Consider the following 22,184-nt stretch of genomic DNA (forward strand, 5'->3'; position numbering starts at 1 on the left):
GTCCAAATCAAGTAATGTAAATAATAAGACTTGAAGTATTGGACATCACAAAATATTTTCCTTCACTTATCAAAACTAAATCCATTACAACTCACTGTTACCATGTCTAGAACCCTTGTTGTGTAGTGCTTAGTATTGCTCATATTACTTTGCAAGTAAAAGACCCCCCAAATTTCAATATATTCATGTCTGATTTGGCAGGTTGACATTTCAGTGATTTTTTAAATCTGATTGTGAAGGTTCCACCAAGTATCATGGAGGTGTTATCACACTCACCTTATGCGCCCATCCTGCTTGAAATTGTCAATTCCTGAAGCCTTAAGCAAGCCGAGTCAAGCTTTGTGAATAAGCTAATAACAAGAATACGTTTCCAAATACATCATGTGGTGGAACTCTTTCAACCATGTAATTTAATCACCATGAACATATGCATTTTCAATAGGTATCTCAAATTTGTTATAGCTTAAACGTAATATATCTTGTACCTTCAAGATATTGCAAAAGAATTTTCTAGTTAAACTAGAGAAGTACAGAGTTCTGCCTTATATTTAAAAATAAATATTGAAGATGGGCTTAAAGGATAAAGGGACGAGTTTGAGTGATGAACTTCTATGAGAAAATTTAATTATATAGATTAGTTAAACAAGAAAACCAGAGATTCTATTTCAATATTTTCATAGCAGCAAAGTTGAATGGCTTTAGTATCCAAGTTACCTTCCAAACTGTGTTGTTGAACAAGATGGAATCCTTCTTGAATAGATATTTGACTTTATCAGTCTCAGCCTTCACATTTCTTATTGCTTTCATCATTCCACTGTCAACATTTGGGTCTAGAAAACACTTCCTCTCAATTGCATCCTTTGCAATCTTATTCCATACAGATTTACTCTTAAGAAGCATGGACCCATTTCCAACTATCCAAAGACAGAATCTGCTCAACAACAACAACACAATGGCATCTCACTTGTAACACATAAGTTTATATTAATGTCCGTGAAAGGAACACATCTATTTGTGATGATGCAAGTAAAAAGAAGAATGAAACAGAGAGATTGCGAAATGCCAATTCCTAGAGAAATGAAACAGACAGAGAAAAGTACCGTGCACGTGTTAAAGCAACATTTGCACGTCTCCGATCAGAAAGGAAGCCAGTGTAGTTCGTTCTAACAGTGGAAATTATGATAATGTCCTTTTCCCCACCTTGAAAACCATCCACCGATTTTACCTCCACATCAATAGTGTTCATCGACTCATCCGTATCCCTTATCTTGCTCTCCAAGTATTTAACTTGTGCACTATAAGGTGCTATTACACCTACACTAGTTTTCAGCCCTTCTCTGCCAGCACAAACTGATTAAATGTTCAAAATTAGAAACACTTGTTTCAGTTTTCCCTGATTGGTATAATACTCTCTCAAAATTGAGTATCAATAAAGAGGAAATAAAAACATCACCCTTTTTTTATGTTTTTTACTTTAAAACTCACTCATCTTAAACATTGTAAAGACAGGTATAGGTCACATTCTTATCAATAAAAGGGAAATAAAAACATCACCATTTTGGCATTTCTTGCTTTTAAAACTTACTCATTTTAAACATCGTAAGGACAGATATAGTGTACACTTAATAAAGAAAAAACGAATTCAAATTTTTACATAAGTTTTATGAATTGTCTGGACAACACAGTCTGAGATAGATTAATTGAATTTAAGAATTTTAATTTTTCTAATGCATAGTCATCTTAATACCATTAGGGTACTAATCACTGTTTAATTTTTCTATGGATATGCAACTAACAGAGTAAAGAAAACCAAATTTTACATTTAGAATTGAACTAGATAAGAACACAATTAACATAAGAAAGTGTAATGGGTTTCTTTATTTAATACTCATCAATGCTTTTCATACAAAATTAGGATAAAGAACTTCTTGCACAATGTGGTCCCATGTCCTCACCATCAAGCTTGGCTGTAATGTCCCCTTTTTGGATGACTAGGAATTATGGGATAATTACTTGAATTCTTTAGAATCACAATATCTGGATTTTCTATGAACTTATGTAATTGATAATAAAAAGATAAATATTTAATAAATGATAATTATCACTACCAGTTGCCAACTCTGATTTATACAATAATTTGTATGCTAAACTGAATTGATGTATTTGCACTTAGTGCAATGATGGCTAGGATATCTGCTGTATCAAATATGGCAATGCAAATATACAAGATGATCTTATTATGTTACTATTTCTGATGTAATCTCTTTGAATATTCAATATTTGCAATGAGGAGACAGATTGAAGACTGTTTTCCCATCAAATTTAGGAACATTGGCATATAGGAGAATCCCAGGTGGTTTGGTCAATGCTAGTGCAACCTTTCAAAACGCAATGGATATTTCTGTCCAAGACTTAGTGAGGAAACACATCATCATCTATATGGGTGACCTTACAGTGTTTTCAAAGAAACAAGAAGATCACGAAAAAGATTTAATGAGAATTTTTCAAAGGAGTAAAAGATATGGGATCTCTCAATCCAAAGAAGTATATATTTAGTGCCACGGAGAGAAAATTGTTAGGATATATATTTCAGAGGAAGGGATTGTGATAGACGCTAATAGTGTACAGACATTTTCAAAAATAAACTTGCGAGCAAGCAATAAAGAATTGAAGTCCTACTTTGAGAAAGTCAATTTTTTAAGAAAATTTATAACCGATTTGTTGAGATAGTTAATCTGATGAATGACATGTTGAAGAAGAATGAAAAGATGAAGTAGACTCCACAAGAGAAGAGAGCTTTTGAGGAAATCAAGCAAGCAACTACTGATGCTCTTGTTTTTTTCGGTCCAGATTACATGAAGCCATTTTATTTATACTCATTTCTTTGTATCACACTTGTGTTGCCATACTCACTCAAAAGACAAGAGAAAGATGAACATTATATTGCTGTCATCAGTGCACCATTTAAAGATGTGGACTGAGATATCCAAATGTTGAGAAGCAACCATATCCTTTGTGAAAGCAATTAAGAAATTCAAGCACTACGTTTTGGGAAGTTTATGCCATAATTCTAGACATTGCAGTGAAAACACTGTTAACTTCAAAACGAGTTGGGAGAGAGAATAGGAAAGTGGGTCACCACTATCCAAGAATATGATATAGAATAGCCAATGAAGTTAGTTCGAGGAAAAGCATTGACACATTATGGCAGTTAATGGGCCAGGATTGGTGCAACAAATTTGTGAACTCAAAGATATATCTTCAGATGAATGGTATAAGGACATTATTACCCTTCTCATTTGAATCCAATACAAAAAAGAGCATTGAGGATGGAGCGTAACAGAGACATGCTCCTAGGATAAGTATTATATTGAACAAACCATGAGGGAATTTATGTAAGATGTGTTGGAAAAGAAGCAGGCTGAAAAACATTCTCATGATAAGTTTGGAACTGATCATGCTGCTAGTTTGGCTATGCCTCACAAAATTTTAAGGGAGAGCTATTGTTGGCCTACCTTGTTTTGGGATACACATGAACATGTGAAAACATGTAACATATGCTAGGTACTTGCTTTCCGAGAGAAAGATCCTACCATACAGCTGCAGCCGTTGTTGCACTGAGACATTTTGCTTATTGTTATGTTCAATCCAACTTCCTCTACACAACACAGATATATTCTACCTGCTAAGGTTTTCTGCACTAGATGGTTAGAAGCTCAAGCTTTGAACTTTGCACTGCTGATGTTGTGGTCCAGATTTTGGAAGAAAAAATTATCACTAGTTTTGGATGTCCTTGTGCTTTAGTATGTGATAATGATTTTACATTTTCATCCCTTAAGTTTTAATATTGAGCATTTAATTATGGTATAACATTGAAATTTTTGTCAAATTATTATCCTCGGGATAATTGTTCGAAAGAGTCAGCAAACAAGAATTTGCTAAGTATGATCAATAAATTATTAGACAAAACCCCAAGAGACTGGTGCGGCTGAAATTTTCTTTTTGGGCAAATAAAACTTGAGCCTAGAGTTCCCTAAAGACGTCTCCCTACCATTTGGTATACAAACAAGATCCCATCTTTCTAGTCTAAAAGAGTATCCCAACTTTACAATTCATGCAAAAATGCTTGGAAGGTGAGGATAGGGTTCAAGCACAATTGTCTCAACTGGTGTGCTTAGATGAGAAAAGAAACATCATCCGAGATAACTTTGCAAAACATAGCGTGGCTGTAATACATTGGTTTGATAGGGAGGCAAGAACCAAGTCATTCAGGATATCTAATTTGGTGCTATATTAAAATAAGGCATGTCAGAAAAAGGGTGAACAAACATGTTAATGCATTGGAAGGGTACTTATTAAATCCTGAGATTTTGAGAGATAATGCATTTAAACTGAAGACCTTAATTTGAGAGGAGGTTCCGTTCCCCATAAATGGAATATTCCTCAAGCATTACTTGTTATATGTTTCCTTGTAGAACCTATGTTGTTCATCATTAGAGTAGGTTTCCATTTCCTTTGTTTTAGCTTAGTTCAATTTCATAATTTAGTTGTAGATCTGCTTTGAGTCATTTGACTTAGAAGGTTAGCTGTAGTTTTCTTTACTTTTCCTAGTATCATTTGATTCTAGGTAGTTTTCTTTAATTTAGTTACCCTACTTTCGAGGTTTAGTTTTTGAGGGTTCCCAATTTGCAAGAAAGGTGTAGAATGGTTATTAATGCACAATATATTGAATGATATAATATGAATTCAATAGTACCAATAATGCCTTCATTACTCATACCAGAATACCAAATGGCGAGGAAATGTTATTACTTTATTTATTACCAAAAACATGAGTCCATTCATAGTCCAAAGTTCTTATATAACAGTCGGTTGCTTGGGAAAACCAACAGACGCATCCCCTCGCTTCCTAACTACCCTTTCCCACAAAGCTTAACTAGATCTAATTACAACATTACTTTATTAAGTACTACGAATGGCTATGTGGTCATGAACACACCTTGGTGCATTTTTGTTGTATATATTCAGTTTATTCCTTGAATATCTCTTTATGAAGTTCTAAAATCCAAGATTTTTCTTAGCGACGTCATTGTGTGGTTAGGATTTTTCCTCAACTTGGAAGGGAATCATTCATTATATTTTAAATAGTAAAATCTCTTGATTACTATATATTTCGTATGCATAACTAATTTTCCCAAGCCATTTGAGGTTTCCTAGAAATCATAGCTAATGAGAAAATCTTAAGTCCTAAGTTAGGACCACTATAATTCTCAAACCATTTAGGAGCTTCATTTCTTATGGTCCAAACAGAAAGAATATGGAAAAAGAAGTATTAAAAAAATAGGAAATGAAAAGATCTCGAATTCTTTGGCTTTGGGAATTCACAAAAATCTTTATTGGGGCTATGGATGCCCAACTGGCAAAAGAGCAATGTTTGTGGGAATTAGAGCGATAACCTTATATGGGCTATGGATGCATGGCTAACAGCAGGAAATAACAAGGACATTTTGAAGTGTTGGCTACTCACATAGCTGGTAATGATGGATTCTAGGAGTTTCAATGATCTTGTGAAATGGAATGAATGCATTCGCATGCATTGAGGTAATTGAAGAATAAGTATCTTGACTTAATTGGTGATTTTTATTACTTTTGAGTATGTGTTCTAGTCATTTGGTGGGTACAAAAGAAATAATCAAAGCTTCTGAGCTCCAAAAAGAATTAATCAAAGATTCTGAGCTCCAAATAAGTTTTCTCCTTGGAATCTTCAAGAATCTTCTCAATGGAGATGCCAAATATTTTGACCCTTTCACACATCAACACATTGTGAACATGGATCATATCTTTTGCTTAGTTGTTCTAGTTGTCTTGTTTAGGTTTTAGTTTTCGTGGTGATTGACTTGGCTTCTAAGTCTTGTGCTTAGGAAGAGAGCATGTCATCAATCCTCGATCTTAAATTCATGAGCAAAGCTTTTACGTATTGACAACAAATTTTCAATGGGTTTCACAAGATTGAATGTTGTCAAGAAAGTTGCCCCACAATGAGAGATATCACTCTGGTTTTTTGAATCAACATGAACAAGTCACGAGGGTGAAAAGGAGCATGCAAGATGAATTAATTTGGGAATGAACCATCACAATTCAAGTCAAGAAGGAAATGCTAAGTGGAAATGACTTCTCAAGTTGAGCTAAACAAGGAAGAGATGGAAATTCTGGACTTAATAGAATTTACAAGAAGCTTAGATCAATTTCAAGTGACGAAATGCAAAACGCTGAGAATTTAAAGCTCATCTTCTAATTTGCACCCAAAGTGAAGGTGATTTCCAGCTTGCTTTCCAGAATGTGCCCACCTTGTTTGGCATTTCTAGCTTCATCTTGGAATCCCATCCTAAGAGATAGGTGGAGATTCAAGCCTTAAATTGTGAAAGGGAAAGAAAGATGAAGTTTGGATTTTGAATTCTTAAGGAATCATAATCAGATCGAAGATTTAAAAACATGAATTTTAAGATTTCAAATGGAAAAAATTGGATTGCAAGATATCATTTCCATCTTGCTAGTAAATTTGCACACACCTTGTTCTTTGTTTCGAGCTCCATTACGAAAACCTGCTCTAAAGATATAAGGGGAAAGTTTTTGAAAAGATTAAAGGAAGCTTAAAAATTAAAATGGAGATCATTGAAAGCAAACAAAGCTTCTTAAATTCCAAAAGATACAAGTGAAAACTTTTAAGCAAATAAGGAATTCTTGAATGAAGAAGTGAAAGTCCTTCATGAAAAAGCAAAAATAAAAGGAGTTTCGCCTTAGTTTCTCAAATGTGCCCAAGGAGTTTGTAATTTGCAGCTTTCCTTCTCATAAGCACCCAAGGAATGAATTCATTTCCAACTTCCCCTATCAAACACACTCAAACATAAATTCTTTGACATCTCCAATGAGAAATCATGCCTTCCTCTTTACATTGTTTCCAGCTTGATGTAGGATTTGTATTCAAGACAAATATGCATTTCCAACTTCCCGGTTCAAAAGTACTCTCCTTTAGGATTTTTTTTCATCTTGTCCTTTAAATCCTACCACTTATTTGTGCATTTGTTTCCAACTTAAGGTCAAATTTGTGCCCAAGAGGGATTTCATTAAGTTTAAAATTTAAAAATTGCAAATATTTAGTTAGGTCGGCCCTATTAAATGAGGCAGTTGTTCAGTACAAGTTGGAAATTCAAAATAATTGTTATCTCTTGAAATTGCACCCTTGTTAATTTGGACAAAAAATTAATATTTTAAGGAAACATGGAAACACTCCTAAGTTGTGGGTCACTTATAACTAGAGTAAATCTCTGGATAAGGCCAACTCCTAGTTGGTTCACATTGTAAACTACTAAACTTTTCTAGGAAAAGGGAGAAAGAAAACTTAAATGGAATAACTGAAAACAAAATGAAAACTTGAAACTCTGATTGCATAAACCTACAATGGATACCAACTTGTATGAAAATGAACACCTGTAAATGACACTAATTCAAATGCAGGAAAAAAATCCCAACATCACAACCTATTATGAGCCACTGATGCATAAATATTTCATTAACCGGTTGCAAATGCAAGTACTGAAGAGGAAAGATAATTTTCACAAAAACAACACTTGAACCCTCAAGATAACATAGTTAATAACCTGCTCAATGATTACTTCAGAAAGATGTAAAAGACATGAGACATAGGCTAAATAAGAAGGTTTTGACAAACTTCCAATCTTCACCTTATCAATCACTGAAGGAACTCTGAACTGTAATAATAAGTAGGACAAAATCAATTCCTGTAAATGATAGGCCTGCAATGTATACACCTTCAAATTACTGAGTTACAGAAAAAATGATGAAAGAGACAAATAGACATATTCACTAAGCCCTCTCCAATGAATAATCAGAGCTGCCAAGAACAATGAGTCTAAAAACACACTAAGTACCATCTCCCAACCAACTAGGTCAGATGCAGGAAAAAAGGCTAAAAAATAGGGCCTAGAACCTCTGAAAATAAAGTCTAACCACCCTTCAAACTCCACTAAGCTATCAATGCTCCTGTGACTTGTCAAAAATTGCCCATAAAATACTGTAATTGGCAATAAGTGCCTCCAATTGACAAGGCAAAGTCAAATTCAACCCTCAGGCTCCTAGGTACCCTCCGCAAATGATTCGAAAGTCATTACTAAGACCTAAAGTCTTAGATGACCTTTAGGACACATGGCGAACACAAGAGGCCACCATTCCCTATCATTGTATTCTTTCTAGTTGATTAATAAAAATCAACAGTTTGCATTCAATACTTAAAAATTATCCCTTGATTTATAAAACATTAAATAGATTAATTTGAATTACATTCCAAATTTAATGCAAAAAATGCAAACTGCTAACACCCAACCCCATTTAATTCTGTCACATAATCCCAACAAAATGTTACAAGGAAAAATAGTCAATATTCTAAAGGAAGAACAAGTTAGTCAGGAAAAGGGCATGTGGCAGGTCTTCATCCAAGCAATTGTGGTTACATCCCTAAGACAAAAACACATTCTTTTCCCATTTGTCATTCATGCGTTTTGGACAGAGTGTTCCTTTTCCAATTGTGTTTCACCTTTGCCTGCACTAGCTAGCCCCTTCCGAGGATGGCATCATACCCTTTCCTGTTCAATGGAATGACCATGAAGTTGAGTAAGAAAGGTTGTGTCCCGATCATTATGGGTTGCGCCATTAGAGTTCCAAGGGGTTTGATTCTGTGTTGATCAGTGGTGAGCAGTTGGAATGTATGCGGCCATAGGGTAGGTTGTCCCAACTTCTTTCATGTTTCTTTAGGCAATACATTTATGCCCGACCCTCCATCTATGATGGTGTCCATGAGGATAGTCCCGAGAATACCCATCTCGACTACTGTAGGGTGTCTTCTTGTGTTCAACGCAAGTAGCTTTGGGTCTACCATGGTCGTTCCGCTTCCACCTTGTGTGTTCTTCCTTGGATCTTCCACTGCCTTCAAGGATGGTCTCATGTTTAGGATTGCAGTCTTTAACTGAGGCATTGCAAGAAGGTTGTTCAATTTCATGGGAATCTCAGCTCGCATTACCTATCGTATGATGCTTTGTTCTGCCTGGTCCCTCCTTGAGGTGCTGGCAATGTCCTTCATTTGCAATTTTTCAGCCTCCATCTCTTTTTCTATTTTTGCTTTCGCTTGGTGCATCCTTTTCTTTTCCTCTTCTGGATCTAGGTATGTTGCCTTCTTCGCTTGTGCACGAGTCATTGCTAATGTTTCTTCATCACATCTTTCTATGGTCAATAGGTCCACCTCGGGTTTAGGGCATTTCGAGTCATCATGGTCTCCACCACACCATCTGCACAACAGTTGTGGTGTTCCCTTTGTAGTATAGTCTCTAACGAAGTGGCCCCAGAGGTTGCACACACGACATTGTATCATTGGTCGTCCAGTCAAATCATACTATATTCGAGTACGACCCCCATTATTGTTTTTGTCGCCTTGTCCATGTTGATTGTTGTTTCGATACCCTCTTGAAGTTGTTGCGTCATTGTTTGTATTTGTTCTTGCCCCTGAGGTGGACACTTCTTGCGATAGCAACACTTGCTAGTGTCCCCTTGTTTTCATATTGGACGGGCAATCTGGCAGATATTGCAGAATTGATTCTTAGGACAAGAGCCCTTTATGTGATCCACATCCTTGCAATTGATACACCATAGTTCCCCTTCCCTGGTTTGGCCAGGGTTCTTTTTCATGTTTTTAAACTCTTTCATCATATGTAGCATATCCCCTTTTGTAATGCCTGAACCTTTTTACTTGATTCCTTATTGCTACTTTCAGAGGATGAGTCTTTAGAATCCGAAAATTCGTCTTTCTTCTTTTTGCCAATTTAATGTTTTCTCTTTAAGTCCATCGCACAGTTATATGCATCAATGTATGATGCTTGAGGTACAATTTTCATCTTTTTCTGCAGTGTCGGTCGTAGTCCTTTGATGAACCACCTTTTCTTCAACCTGTCAACTAATCGGCTTTCTATTTTTCCTACCAGCTCCTTCAACCTCCTCGCGTATATGCGCACTATTTCATTCTTCCCCTATTTTGTATTGTAAATTTCCGCTACTATTTCATTATTATCCCTAAGTAGTCTGAACTCTGCTATAAATTCTTTCTTGACATCCGCCCATGTAGTTAGCTTCTTCAGGTTGGTGTCTGGAAACCAATCGATTGCTATACCTCGTAGGGCAGCTAGAAACTATTAGACCTAATCATCTTGGTTCGTTATGCCATTTGCGGTCCATATTGTTTAGCATGTTTTACAATGTTGAAATGGATCGATCGTCCCATCGCCATTAAAATTTGGTAGTTTTTCCTTTGGCCCTACCTTGGCTAACTTCTTCTATATTTGTTGTACCTGTGGCGCCCCTGCATTGTTTAATGCACCCGTGTTGTTCTAAGTACCTGCGTTGTTTTGACTACCCACGTTGTTCTGTGTACCTGCGTTGTTCTACACAACCGCGCTACTTCGGACAACTGCGTTACTCTGTGGTGTGAAGAGGTCTTCTAAATGCGAAGTTGTTCGATTCTCAACTTGTATCCATTTGTTTGGTGTATCTGGAACGAAGAGTTCACCCCACGCTCGTGCTCTTTTGGCACCTCGAGCCGTGCAGATTCCTTCTCTTTTGTTCGAATTCTCTACCCTTGTCGTGTACAAGTTTAGGAACTCCTCCCTTGTCTCTTCTACCAAATTCAATCTATGTCACATCTCCTCAAGAAAATCCTCGACACTCATGCCTTCGTTTTGCCTATTGTGTGAGAATTAATGCTTCACATGTTGTGCATACCTGATCCTTGTTTTTTATTTTATTTCGATCTTTATTGAGAAAATTCAACATTATTCTTCATAACACATATTTTGTACCAGGTTCGATAGACAACGGCACCAAATGTTTACCGTACAAGGTAAACGAATAATTATTGCATTAAGAGACTAGAATGTAACACTAAACAAGATAGTACTTTATTCATATAAGCAGATATACAATTATGATTACAACGATGCTTCATAGTTCAATTTAGACGATGTACATATATCTCCCGAAGAGGTGGCTCAATCATCATGCAACCTTTCAAACACTAACTAATCCCGTCAGCTATAGTATAGTTTTACTGACAACATTCCACAAAGCAGATATGCATTTAATATATATTAAGCCTAAAACCTTTTCAATCATACATATTTATGTCAAGCACCAACAACAAACTACTTGCTTGTCCACCAAATGACCATAAACATTATATATTCTAACAATGAAAAAGGAGTTCACTTTAACAAACTAGAATAGAAGTAGATATTAAAATTAAATGTATGCAGTGTGCCCAATAAACGGAATACCTTCTTGCTTTTGCATGATTTCAGTCAAAGATACTATTGATAAGTACAGCCTTTTTAAGGCAAAACATAAACATAAAGTGATACTTATTGGCAATAAGTAGTATTCTCGAAACAAACTTGCTTCAATTTTATGGAATCTCAATTTGATTTTTTTTCAACTAGAAAACAGAATTTTACAAACTTGTAAAATGACATTGTTTCTGATTTCCCTTATCTATGTCGACAACCTTAACGCATTAAGAAATGATTTTCAATAGTTAATTTAAACCAAAAAAAAGAAAAAAAGATTTGAACCTTTTTTTAATAATTGAGAAGACATAAATAAGAGAAGATTATCATTAACCAACAAGAAATATTTATGAATGAAGAAAACCAATAGGGACCACCATCTATCATTTGAACTTGAAAAATAATTATGTTGGCATTTGTGACAAACTAGATCGCACTATTAGAATAATCTTTATGTTTCTTTTTAATGCTTACTATTGTATCTTATTATATCTCTGTAAATATTAGAATGTTTCTAATATTTAGGTGTAGTCTAGAATAGAATGTTTCTATTCTATTCGACTCTCCTCTTTGTATATATAGATCATTTTGATTTCTAATTAATAAGTCAAGTATTCTGCCATTTACGTTTGTAACATGGTATCAGAGTTAATGCTTAAATTTTTTTTTTGACAAATCCATTTCTCTACAACCCAAGTAGGGTTTCTGTTTTGAGAAATCCGAATGCATAAAATCACATTTTTTGTGCAAAAATCTGAATACAGAAAAAAGTGTTTTTTTTTGTGAAAAAATTGAATGAAATTGCTATTTTAAGAAGGATCCACCAGTGTGCAGCGTCTTTGGAGCAAACCCACAGACTTATACTGTCTTTGGTGTGTGACCACGACTTACACTTTGAAGCCATCACCATTTTTTGAAGCTGTTTTTCACAGACGATTTTCTGCTGTCGTGCACTTGATAAACCGTCATTTTTGGGTCTCGAATCTCCATTCTTTGGTGATGAATCTTCAAGCTCTAGCAATGTCAATGAAAGAATGACCTTCTCAATAGAAAAATCGGCCACCTACCACTGCAAAATCGCCATTTTTGTTGTAGATTCGACCTCCATGGCCGTTGCCTATTTTTTGCCCGAAACCCTAATTTTTGGGGTCGGAAATTTTTTTTAATCACGTAATCTTGGTGGGTTTTTCAAGATCTCAGATGGGTCTTCATCAATCTTTTGTGGCTGCCTTGTTTTTCATGCCTTGATTTTTGAGCCAACAGATCCAAATTCCGACAGCATATTATTTTTGTGTTTTTCAAGCTCTCTTCTAGGTACTTCTCCGATTTTTCTAGGTCTTTCATTTTCTCACCTCAAAGTTTGTGCCAACTGAGATATTCACATATTATGAGCATCAGAAGTCAGACTCAATTAAAAAGCAAGCTGATGTTGCCCAACACTCAGAGCAGAAAGAATCTATCTACCATGCCTTTATGGCCAGCATACCTACAGATCATGTGAAATCTTTTGCCTGGTACATAGATTTCGGTGCCTCCCGACATTTCACTCATAGGCATGATTGGTTTGTTGAATTCACTCCCTATTCTGACTCAGTAATCTTTGGAGGCGGTGAAGAATACAATATTGTCGGCAAGGGCAATGTTCAGATTTAGTCCGGAGGAAGAAGACTCATGTTCTTCAATGTATGTTATGATCCTAGCATGAAACATAATCTTCTGTTTGTTAGTCAGATTATGAGGCATTCGAATGTCATTTCCAGTGGAAATAAGTGTTCGATTATTGATCGTGATTCTCACACTACACTTTCTATTGGTCTTGAGGATCATGGTATTTATAGGCTTGTAGATTCAGGCGATTCCCTTGAGCGTGCCTTCATCGCAAAATCATCCACTCTTAGCAGCCTCTGGCATCAGCGATACGGTCACTTGAACATTCAATAGCTAGCACAACTTGCTTGCTTAGGATAATTTAGTCCATGGCCTACCTGACATCTAGACCCAGAACCATCGCGTTTGCAGAGCTTGCCAAGCAGGGAAGTAACATGGGACACCATTTAAGGATGGTGAATCATGGCGGGCATCTAAAGTACTCCAGCTGGTCCACGCTGATGTATGTGGTCCTATGAATACTCCTTCTGTTATTGGGAACATGTACTTTTTACTCATTGTGGATGATTTCAGTCGTAAAATGTGGGTATATTTTCTTAAGCAAAAATCAGATGCTTTTCCTGTATTTCAGTAGTTTAAAGCCCTAGTAGAAAAAGAGTTTGGTTCCCCCATCCGTACTCTTAGGACCGATAATGGAGGGGAATTTTGTTCTAATTTCTCTGCCTTCTGTACTACTCATGGCATTAGACGTCAGTTCACCACACCTCACACCCCTCAGCAAAACGGTGTTGTAGAGCATCAAAACCATACTATCATAGAAACAACCAGAGCTATGCTAGAACATAGAAATGTTCCCAAAAAATATTGGGCAGAAGTAGTATCCACAGCTGTCTACCTTCTTAACCGGTCACCCACCCTTGTAGTTAACCATAAGACTCCTGAGGAAGCTTGGTCTGGTCGCAAATCTACAATCAACCATTTGAAAGTTTTTGGCTCTCTAGCATATGTATGGATTCCTAATGCCAAACACACTAAGTTCGATTCCAAAAGCCAAAAACTCATGTTTATAGGATACAGTCACACATAAGGCTTACAGAGTAATTGATGTAAACACCGATCATTTAATCTTCAGTCGTGATGTTGTGTTTGATGAGGAACTCAGACCATTTCAGCTCTCTGCCTCCCCGCCACATTCCAAGATTCAGTCTTCAACAATCTGTGACTTGGGTCCTATTTTATATGAGTCATCTAATGCTACTGATACACCACCTCAGCCACCTCCAGATAATACAGCTCTTGCTCCTCCTCCTCATCCAGCTTTTCCGACAGCATCTGATATTGCCTCCTCTACTCTTCAACCAAAATGGCGGGCTCAAACGATTAGTGATCTTCATCCTGATGAACTCACTAAGGGTAGAACCTCCAGAAATAAGAGTATTTAGCACACCACAGTTAATGTTGCTTTTATGGCCAATATCCACAGTATCCCTGAGCCTCGAACATATGCAGAGGCCAAAGGAATTCCAAAATGGCAATAGGCAATGGATGCTGAGCTTCAGTGTCTTGAAAAGAATCACACTTGGGTTCTTTCAGATCTCCCTCTTGGGAAGAAACCCATTAGCTGTAAATGGGTCTATAAGATCAAGTACCATGCAGATGGTACCTTGGACAAATACAAAGCCATACTTGTTGCTCGAGGATTCACCTAGCGCGAAGGCATTGACTATGAGGAGACCTTTGCTCCGATAGCCAAGATGAGCAATATTCACATTCTTCTTGCCATTGCAACTTAGTATGGTTGGAAAGTTCATCAAATGGATGTAAAGAGTGCTTTTCTCAATGGTGAATTATAGGAAGAAGTCTATATGACGTAGCTCCCAGGTTTCAAGGTTGCCGGTTCAGAACCAAAAATATGTAGACTCTAGAAGGCCCTCTATGGTCTTAAACAGGCCCCTAGGGCTTAGTACATAAAGATTGATCAGTACTTGGTTGCTCTGGGATTTCAGCATAGCTTGTCAGACAGTAATCTGTATATTAAACACTTTGGTAATGATATTCTTTTTCTTGTTGTCTATGTGGATGATTTGATCATTACTGGGAGTTCTTAACATTTGATTTCAAAAATCAAACAGGATCTATGTAGAACTTTTGATATGACCGATCTCGGATTGCTTCATTATTGTTTAGGTATTGAGGTTTGGCAGACTGACAACAGTATTTTTTTGTCTTAGTCCAAGTATGCCAAAAAATTTCTTAATAGGTTTCAAATGCAAGATTGCAAACCTACCTCCACTACTATGGAGACTAGTCTGAAATTGTCCGCACAATCTGATTCTCCTCCTGTAGATGAAACACTCTTCAGGCAGCTAGTAGGTAGTCTCATCTACCTTACTACTACTAGACTTGATCTCAGTTTTGCAGTCAACTACATCTCACGGTTCATGATGAACCCCAGGACTGATCATTGGATTGCAACAAAACATGTGTTATGCTATGTACATGGTACTTCAAATTATGGTCTTCTTTACACAAGGAGTACTACTCCTCAGCTCAGTGGATTCACCGATTCCGATTGGGCCAGCTTTGTTGATGACAGGAAATCTACTTTTGGCTATGTGTTCAGTATCGGATCTGCAACAATTACCTAGACCAGTAAGAAGCAACAGGCACATGCACTCTCCTCTATAGAAGCAGAATATAGAGGAGCTGTCAAGGCAGCTTGTGAAGCAGTTTGGCTTCGCTAGATGCTTGCAGATATGCATATTCTTCAAGCAAGTCTGACTTCTTTGTTTTCAGACAATCAAGGAGTACTCAAACTTGCCAAGAACCCAGTGTTTCATGAATGAATCAAGCACATAGAGCTTCATTGCCATTACATCCGAAAATTAGTAGAAGATGGATATATTTGGTTACTCTATGTCCCTACCTCAGAGCAACCAGCAGATATTTTCACAAAACCCCTTGGTCCTGACAAGTTTGTTAAATTCAGGGGATCTATTGGTGTAGTAAATAGATTGAGCATTAAGGGGGGGTATTAGAATAATCTTTATGTTTCTTTTTAATGCTCACTACTGTATCTTATTATATCTCTGTAGATATTAGAATGTTTCTAATATTTAGGTGTAGTCTAGAATAGAATGTTTCTATTCTATTCGACTCTCCTCTTTGTATATATAGATCATTTTGATCTTTAATGAATAAGTCAAGTATTCTACCATTTACGTTTGTAACACGTACACTTCAAAAAATCCTACTCTAACCAAATTTTTGAAGATTACTAATTGCTTTTCCTAAGATCTAAATAAAAAGACATCCTTAAAAGGTTTGAAGAACATGTCAAACACAAAATAGGATATTAAATGCCTCTAGTTTTGGCAAAATTAAAATATAGATTATTAAATTTTATGAAATGTGTTATGGGTGCTAACTCAGACCCATTCCAAGAGAAGTATGAGAGCTTAAGTTGGCTAATTAACAATCCTTTTTGTTAGAGTTTTAGGTGACTCTACAACACCCCCAAGAGCAAATGAAAGACCAAGATAACTTCCACAAGAGATTGGCAAGACAATTGCATGAAGATGAAAGAATGCTATTATTGATAATGGACTTGATTGACATTCAATTGATTGATTTTAAATGTACATAATAGGCCTCCTTATATAGGAGAGGCGATAAGAGACAATGATAAGGAGAAGATAAGCTATCACCCACACAAGGTGGAATCACATGTCCACCAAAGGTGGATCATCCTCCATTATGCAATGAAGTATGTGCAATGATGAGGATGATAATGTGTTAAGTGCACTAAAGGTGGATTGAGATAACAACTATGACCACCTAGAGTGAAATTCTCCTACACCATGTATTTAATTGAGGTGCAAACTCCTAAGTGTCTCAATCACAAATTACTATGCAATGCATTATCCTGAGTAAGCTTAAGTAAGTGTAATTAGTGAATATTTAATTACACCAACACCCCCCCTTAAGTGCAACTTAGGAGAATGCACTTAAACTCGCAATGCAAGATGGGTGTCGGCTACTAGGCCATTTTAGGTACCCATGTACAATATGCAATGCAATACATGAAATGTAATCTCTCATAAAGTGGAGAAAGAGAGAGCCTCATTGGAAAAACCCTCCTCCAAAAAGAGAGATCAAAACAAGATGCATGGATGGATGGAGTACTCAAGACCCCCAAAAAATTGCATACATCATGTATATACAAAGAATGAGCTCCCCATTGGAAGGAAATAAGGAGACATGATATCCCCCCCCATAATGAAGAAGCTCCAATGTAGATGAAGAGTACTTGCAAGCAAAATGTAATCAAATACCTACAAGAAACATCTCTCCCCATCACATGATGAAGAAGCCACTCCATGTAAAAAGTGAGGAAGGAAGAAGAAGGTCTCCATGTATGCATCTTTGAAGACTGAATATGTGTCTCCAAGCTCAAAGATTCTATCACACCATCAAGCTGACCTATGAGATGTGGAAAACTAAGAGAACATGAAGAGTTGGGAATTCCAATCTCCAAAGAAGGTGAAGAAGTATCTTGAAGAGAAACCTCCTCAGATGTATTAACCAAATCTGCATTATGAGACTCATCTGAAAGAGCATCCAAAAATTCATCACACACTACAAGATCTGAAGCATAAAGATCATCCTGCTGAATAGTAGAACTCATGTCTGAAGAAGCAGGAAGTGGAGGAGTAGGAAGTTGAACACTCGTCTCAAGAGCAAAATGATTCAAGTGTCCAATGTTCTCCTCACATGAATTATTCACCCTTGATAAAGGGTTAGGTACATCATGAATATCATCATCATGATCAATAAAATGTGTAAAAGAATACAAGCGTGATGTATGATCAACAACTGCCATAGCTATGACATCTCTAGTCTCCATGTCCCTAATATAGACATAATCAGGATTGAACTCGACAATTTTACCTTGTGCCCCATGAGTAATTTGGTAAATGGAAAGGATATCAGTGGTCAAGGATGGTACACAAAGAACATCATTAAATGTATCCTCTCCCATAGAAATCATGTATGTATTATTACCCATCAATATAGGTGGAGAAGTACAAGGCTCAATAGAAGAAAACATATCCATAGAAGATGTCATATGATGTGATGCACCTAAATCAAGAAGTCATTTATCTTGCTCAAGATGTGTGAAAGCAATGAGTGCTTGTCTTTTGCCTCTAGATGATGATGTAGATGTAGCAGCTACCTGATATTGAGAAGGACAAGACACTGATGAGGGCAATTGAATATTGTTCTTTTGAAGAATGTGAGTGAGCTCATCAATCTTCTTATGGAAACATTTATGCTCATCATGTCCTAACTTTTTGCAATAAGCACATTTATTTTTCTTCTAGATGATTCCTCTCTTGAAGAGGACTTGGATTCAATATTATCTTGTGAAGGAGAGTAATCACCTTTGTCATGTTGCTTCGGATCCTTGTGTTGTTTGTTTCATTTTCCTTTGGGAGCCTTTGGAGAGGAGTCGTTTGCAACCAATGCTTGATACTTTGAAGGCTTCAATTAACCCATGTGTGCTAACTTTGCTTGTTCCTTTGTGAGTTTAGCTGCAAATTCATCAAGAGAAGGCAGTTTGTATGCATTACTAAGAGCAACCATAGTAGCATAGAATGTGGAAACAAAGATTGAATATTCAGGACCTAGCTTGGAAAGAATAGATAATATCAATTGTCATCATCTTTAGTAATACCACAATTAGAAAACTCCAATCTAATGGAATTGAACTTAGAGAAAAAGTCTTGAATATTGTCAAAATCACATGGACTTAGACCTATAAGCTCATTCTCCAATTTGAACTTTCTTATTCTATCAGGTTTACCAAAGATTCCTTCCAAAGTAGTCAAGACATCATGAGGATTTGTGCAAGATGCAATATGATATAACAAATCATTGGACATGGTAGATCTAAGAGAGCCAAGTGCTTTATCCCTTCTATCAAACCATTTCTTTCTTTCTGCAACACCTGTAGCTGGTTCTAGATCCTGTCCAATAATCATTTTAAGCAATCCAATACTCATCAACTGATTAGAAACTGCTTGTTTCCATTCATGATAGTTATATGGAGTGAGTAATGGAACTTTTGAAAAATCCATAACGAATCAAAGAATGACTGAAATCAACTGATAACTCCTTCAAATTATTGATTCAATTATGAAAATTACAATCCAAGTATTCACCAAGTGCAAATATAGCCAAAAATGATCTATTTCTAAAAGTGATGCCCACTCCAAAACACTGCAATCTGATTACATATCTGGAAAGTAGAAGAAAAATCATGCACTTTCAAAAAAAATTGCACCTGAAAATGTTACTAGATGTGCCCAAATAGAGCCTTGAAAGTTGCAAAAATTGGGATTTGCGATTTTCAAAAAAATTCAGAGACAGAGATCCAAAATCACCTATACCACTATGTAGATTGTGAAATTCTACCCCAAAAAAAAAAAAAAAAAATCCGAAAAAGGAGTCCATATGAGGGAGATATCGCTGTTTGAAAATCACTTTGAATTTTATTTTTTCTAAATCGTAGCTGGCGCACCTTCAAAAATCAATGCCTCTAGATTTGGCCTCAGATGTCCAATTTGGATGAAACAAAATTCAATTTAGGGGTTTTTGAACCTCCTCTATATGATGCCAACCTCTGATTTGCACCAACAAGCTCCAATTTTTGCCTGCAATAGGTGGTCACAAAATATGCATCTCGAAATCTCCTCCAAATTGTGATGTCCAAATTGCCAATGCTGCACCAACAATAAGTTAAGTCAAGATTGCATTTCTTGAGAAGAAGTCTTCACACCATGAGAGCTTTGATACCATGTTGAGTTTTAGGTTACTCTACAACACCCCCAAGATCAAATGAAAGACCAAGATAACTTCGACAAGAGATTGACAAGACAATTGCATGAAGATGAAAGAATGATATTATTGACAATGGACTTGATTGACATCCAATTGATTGATTTTAAATGTACATAATAGGCCTCGTTATATAGGAGTGGCGATAAGAGACAACGATAAGGAGAAGATAAGATATCACCTAGATAAGGTGGAATCACATATCCACCAAAGGTGGATCATCTTCCATTATGCAATGAAGTATGTGCAATGATGAGATGATAATGTGATAAGTGCACTAAAGGTGGATTGAGATAACAACTATGACCAACTAGAGTGGAATTCTCCTACACCATGTGTTTAATTGAGTTGCAAACTCCTAAGTGTCTCAATCACAAATTACTATGCAATGTATTATCCTAAGTAAGCTTAAGTAAGTGTAATGAGTGAATATTTAATTAGACCAACACTTTTTTATCCTACAATTATCTTTTAGAGGCTTAATGGATTTCTATAACTCCTATAGGCAAACAGCTTTAATTTAATTGATATTATCTTCTTTTTGTTAACTATAGTTACAAAACTTACAATTTATCATAATTGACATATTCTTGATGCTGATGTGTAAAATTATAAACTATCATTGACTAACTCCACATGATATTTGCAAGTTTGCAAAACTGTTAACTCACTATATGACTAAGTCTGCATGATGTTTACAAAACTGTTAACTCACTATATAAGTTTTTACTACATAATAGATGAGTATTTACATAATAAATGAAACACAATAAAATATAATAACAAAAACTAATACAAAAATATATATAAAAAAGATAAAAATTTATAGCTAACTTCTGCGTTTTTTTAAGCTAATATATAGTACATATTAACTCTAACAAAAACAAAAAGCTTATCGAGAAAAAATAATTCCCAACCTAGCGAAAATTTGATTTGAGTCCGGAGTAGATGGAGTTTTGACTCATCACAAATGCAAACAAGAAGCTGAAAGCAACTGGACTCTCATGTAAACAACAAACAAACAATATTATCCCTCTATGGCTCCCATGGCAAACAAATGATTTAGTCCTTGGCAAAAAACAACTCCCATGGAAAATAAATGATTTAATCCTTGTCTACAATAGACTCCCAAGACAACTACATATATGTCACTCAGTGTAATGTCTCCATCTTTTTAGCCTCTTAGTGGAGTTCTTAGCCTATACATTCTCCGAAGGCTAAGTGGAGGAATAAGGAGAAATTGATCAAATTAATTTCTTATAGTCATTAAATAAATTAAAATTAACAAGTGACTTTTATATTTAATTAATTTGATTAAAAATGACTAAAGTTAATTAAATAAATTAAAAGAATTTTCTAGAAGGAGGAATTAAATATTATTTTGTTTCTTCTAGGAGGTCCATCTATTGGAGGAAAAGAATAAATAGGGAGGGCAGCCTCATTGTTGATCATCGAATGAGTTGCCATCCACTCTACCGGATCACTTGTGGAGCCAAGGGTTTCTACAATTGCTACATTGATCGTTGGGAATGAACACTCCCATTGATTTGCATAACTGAGGTGGTGAAATATCTTTGGAAGGGTTGCAACTGTTGGAGAAGACAAATCAGTCTTTTCATTATGCCAAATTTGTGGCCTAGGGCCAGATTTGTGGAGTAAGATTGAAGGAATAAGTCGGATATTGCTACAGTGCCATCATTATAGTGATTTGCTACTATGATCCTGCAATAGTGTCATTGCTATAGTGGCTCGCTACAGTAAAATTCAGATTTTTGGAGCAATTCCAGGTTTTTATCTATTACCTTTTGCATGCGAGTAGATATTTAAGGCATTGGTAGGGTTTTTTAAATCTGTTGTAGACTGATTCATATCAGAATTTCATTTTAGGAGTTGTCAAAGGGAATTAGAATATCATTTAAATCATAGCATGCATTGCCTTAAGTCTCATTGTTGAAAATGCATATTTTCTCATTTGTAACCAATGCTTATATGTTCCAATACAATACAAACTAAATATTTGCATCGCCATTGTTAGTCATTTGGAGTTTGCAAGCATATCTCTTTTAGATTGGCATTTAGGAACAATCAGCATTCAGATCAGCGTTATATTCCTTGTGTCCAAAGTGTTTGATTAAATGTCAAACGACTGAATTATTAAAGAATTTGGTATTTGATGAAGTTATAACCGGTTGGGGTTATTAGACTTAGATGCGTGTGGTGGCATTAGATAGAAAAAGAAGACTTTCATTGGGCATTGTTTAAGTTTTCCTGGCA

General features: G+C 36.0%; 1 protein-coding gene across 2 annotated transcripts in view; it reads right to left on the reverse strand.

Annotated features, from left to right (window-relative positions):
- Positions 1-22,184, reverse strand: part of LOC149545892 (helicase SEN1-like) — an 87,694-nt gene that overhangs the window by 29,669 nt on the left and 35,841 nt on the right. For both annotated transcript variants that reach the window (XM_089790870.1, XM_089790871.1), the window contains 2 exons: positions 1,101-1,350; positions 715-931 (listed from right to left, as the gene is read on the reverse strand). In XM_089790870.1, the coding sequence (XP_089646996.1) occupies positions 715-931; positions 1,101-1,350 (467 nt within the window). The remainder of the gene's footprint in view (positions 1-714; positions 932-1,100; positions 1,351-22,184) is intronic.

This window comes from Cupressus sempervirens, chromosome 7 (assembly GCF_028749045.1).
Source record: "Cupressus sempervirens isolate cs-2001-9-10 chromosome 7, ASM2874904v1, whole genome shotgun sequence".
NCBI lineage: Eukaryota > Viridiplantae > Streptophyta > Pinopsida > Cupressales > Cupressaceae > Cupressus > Cupressus sempervirens.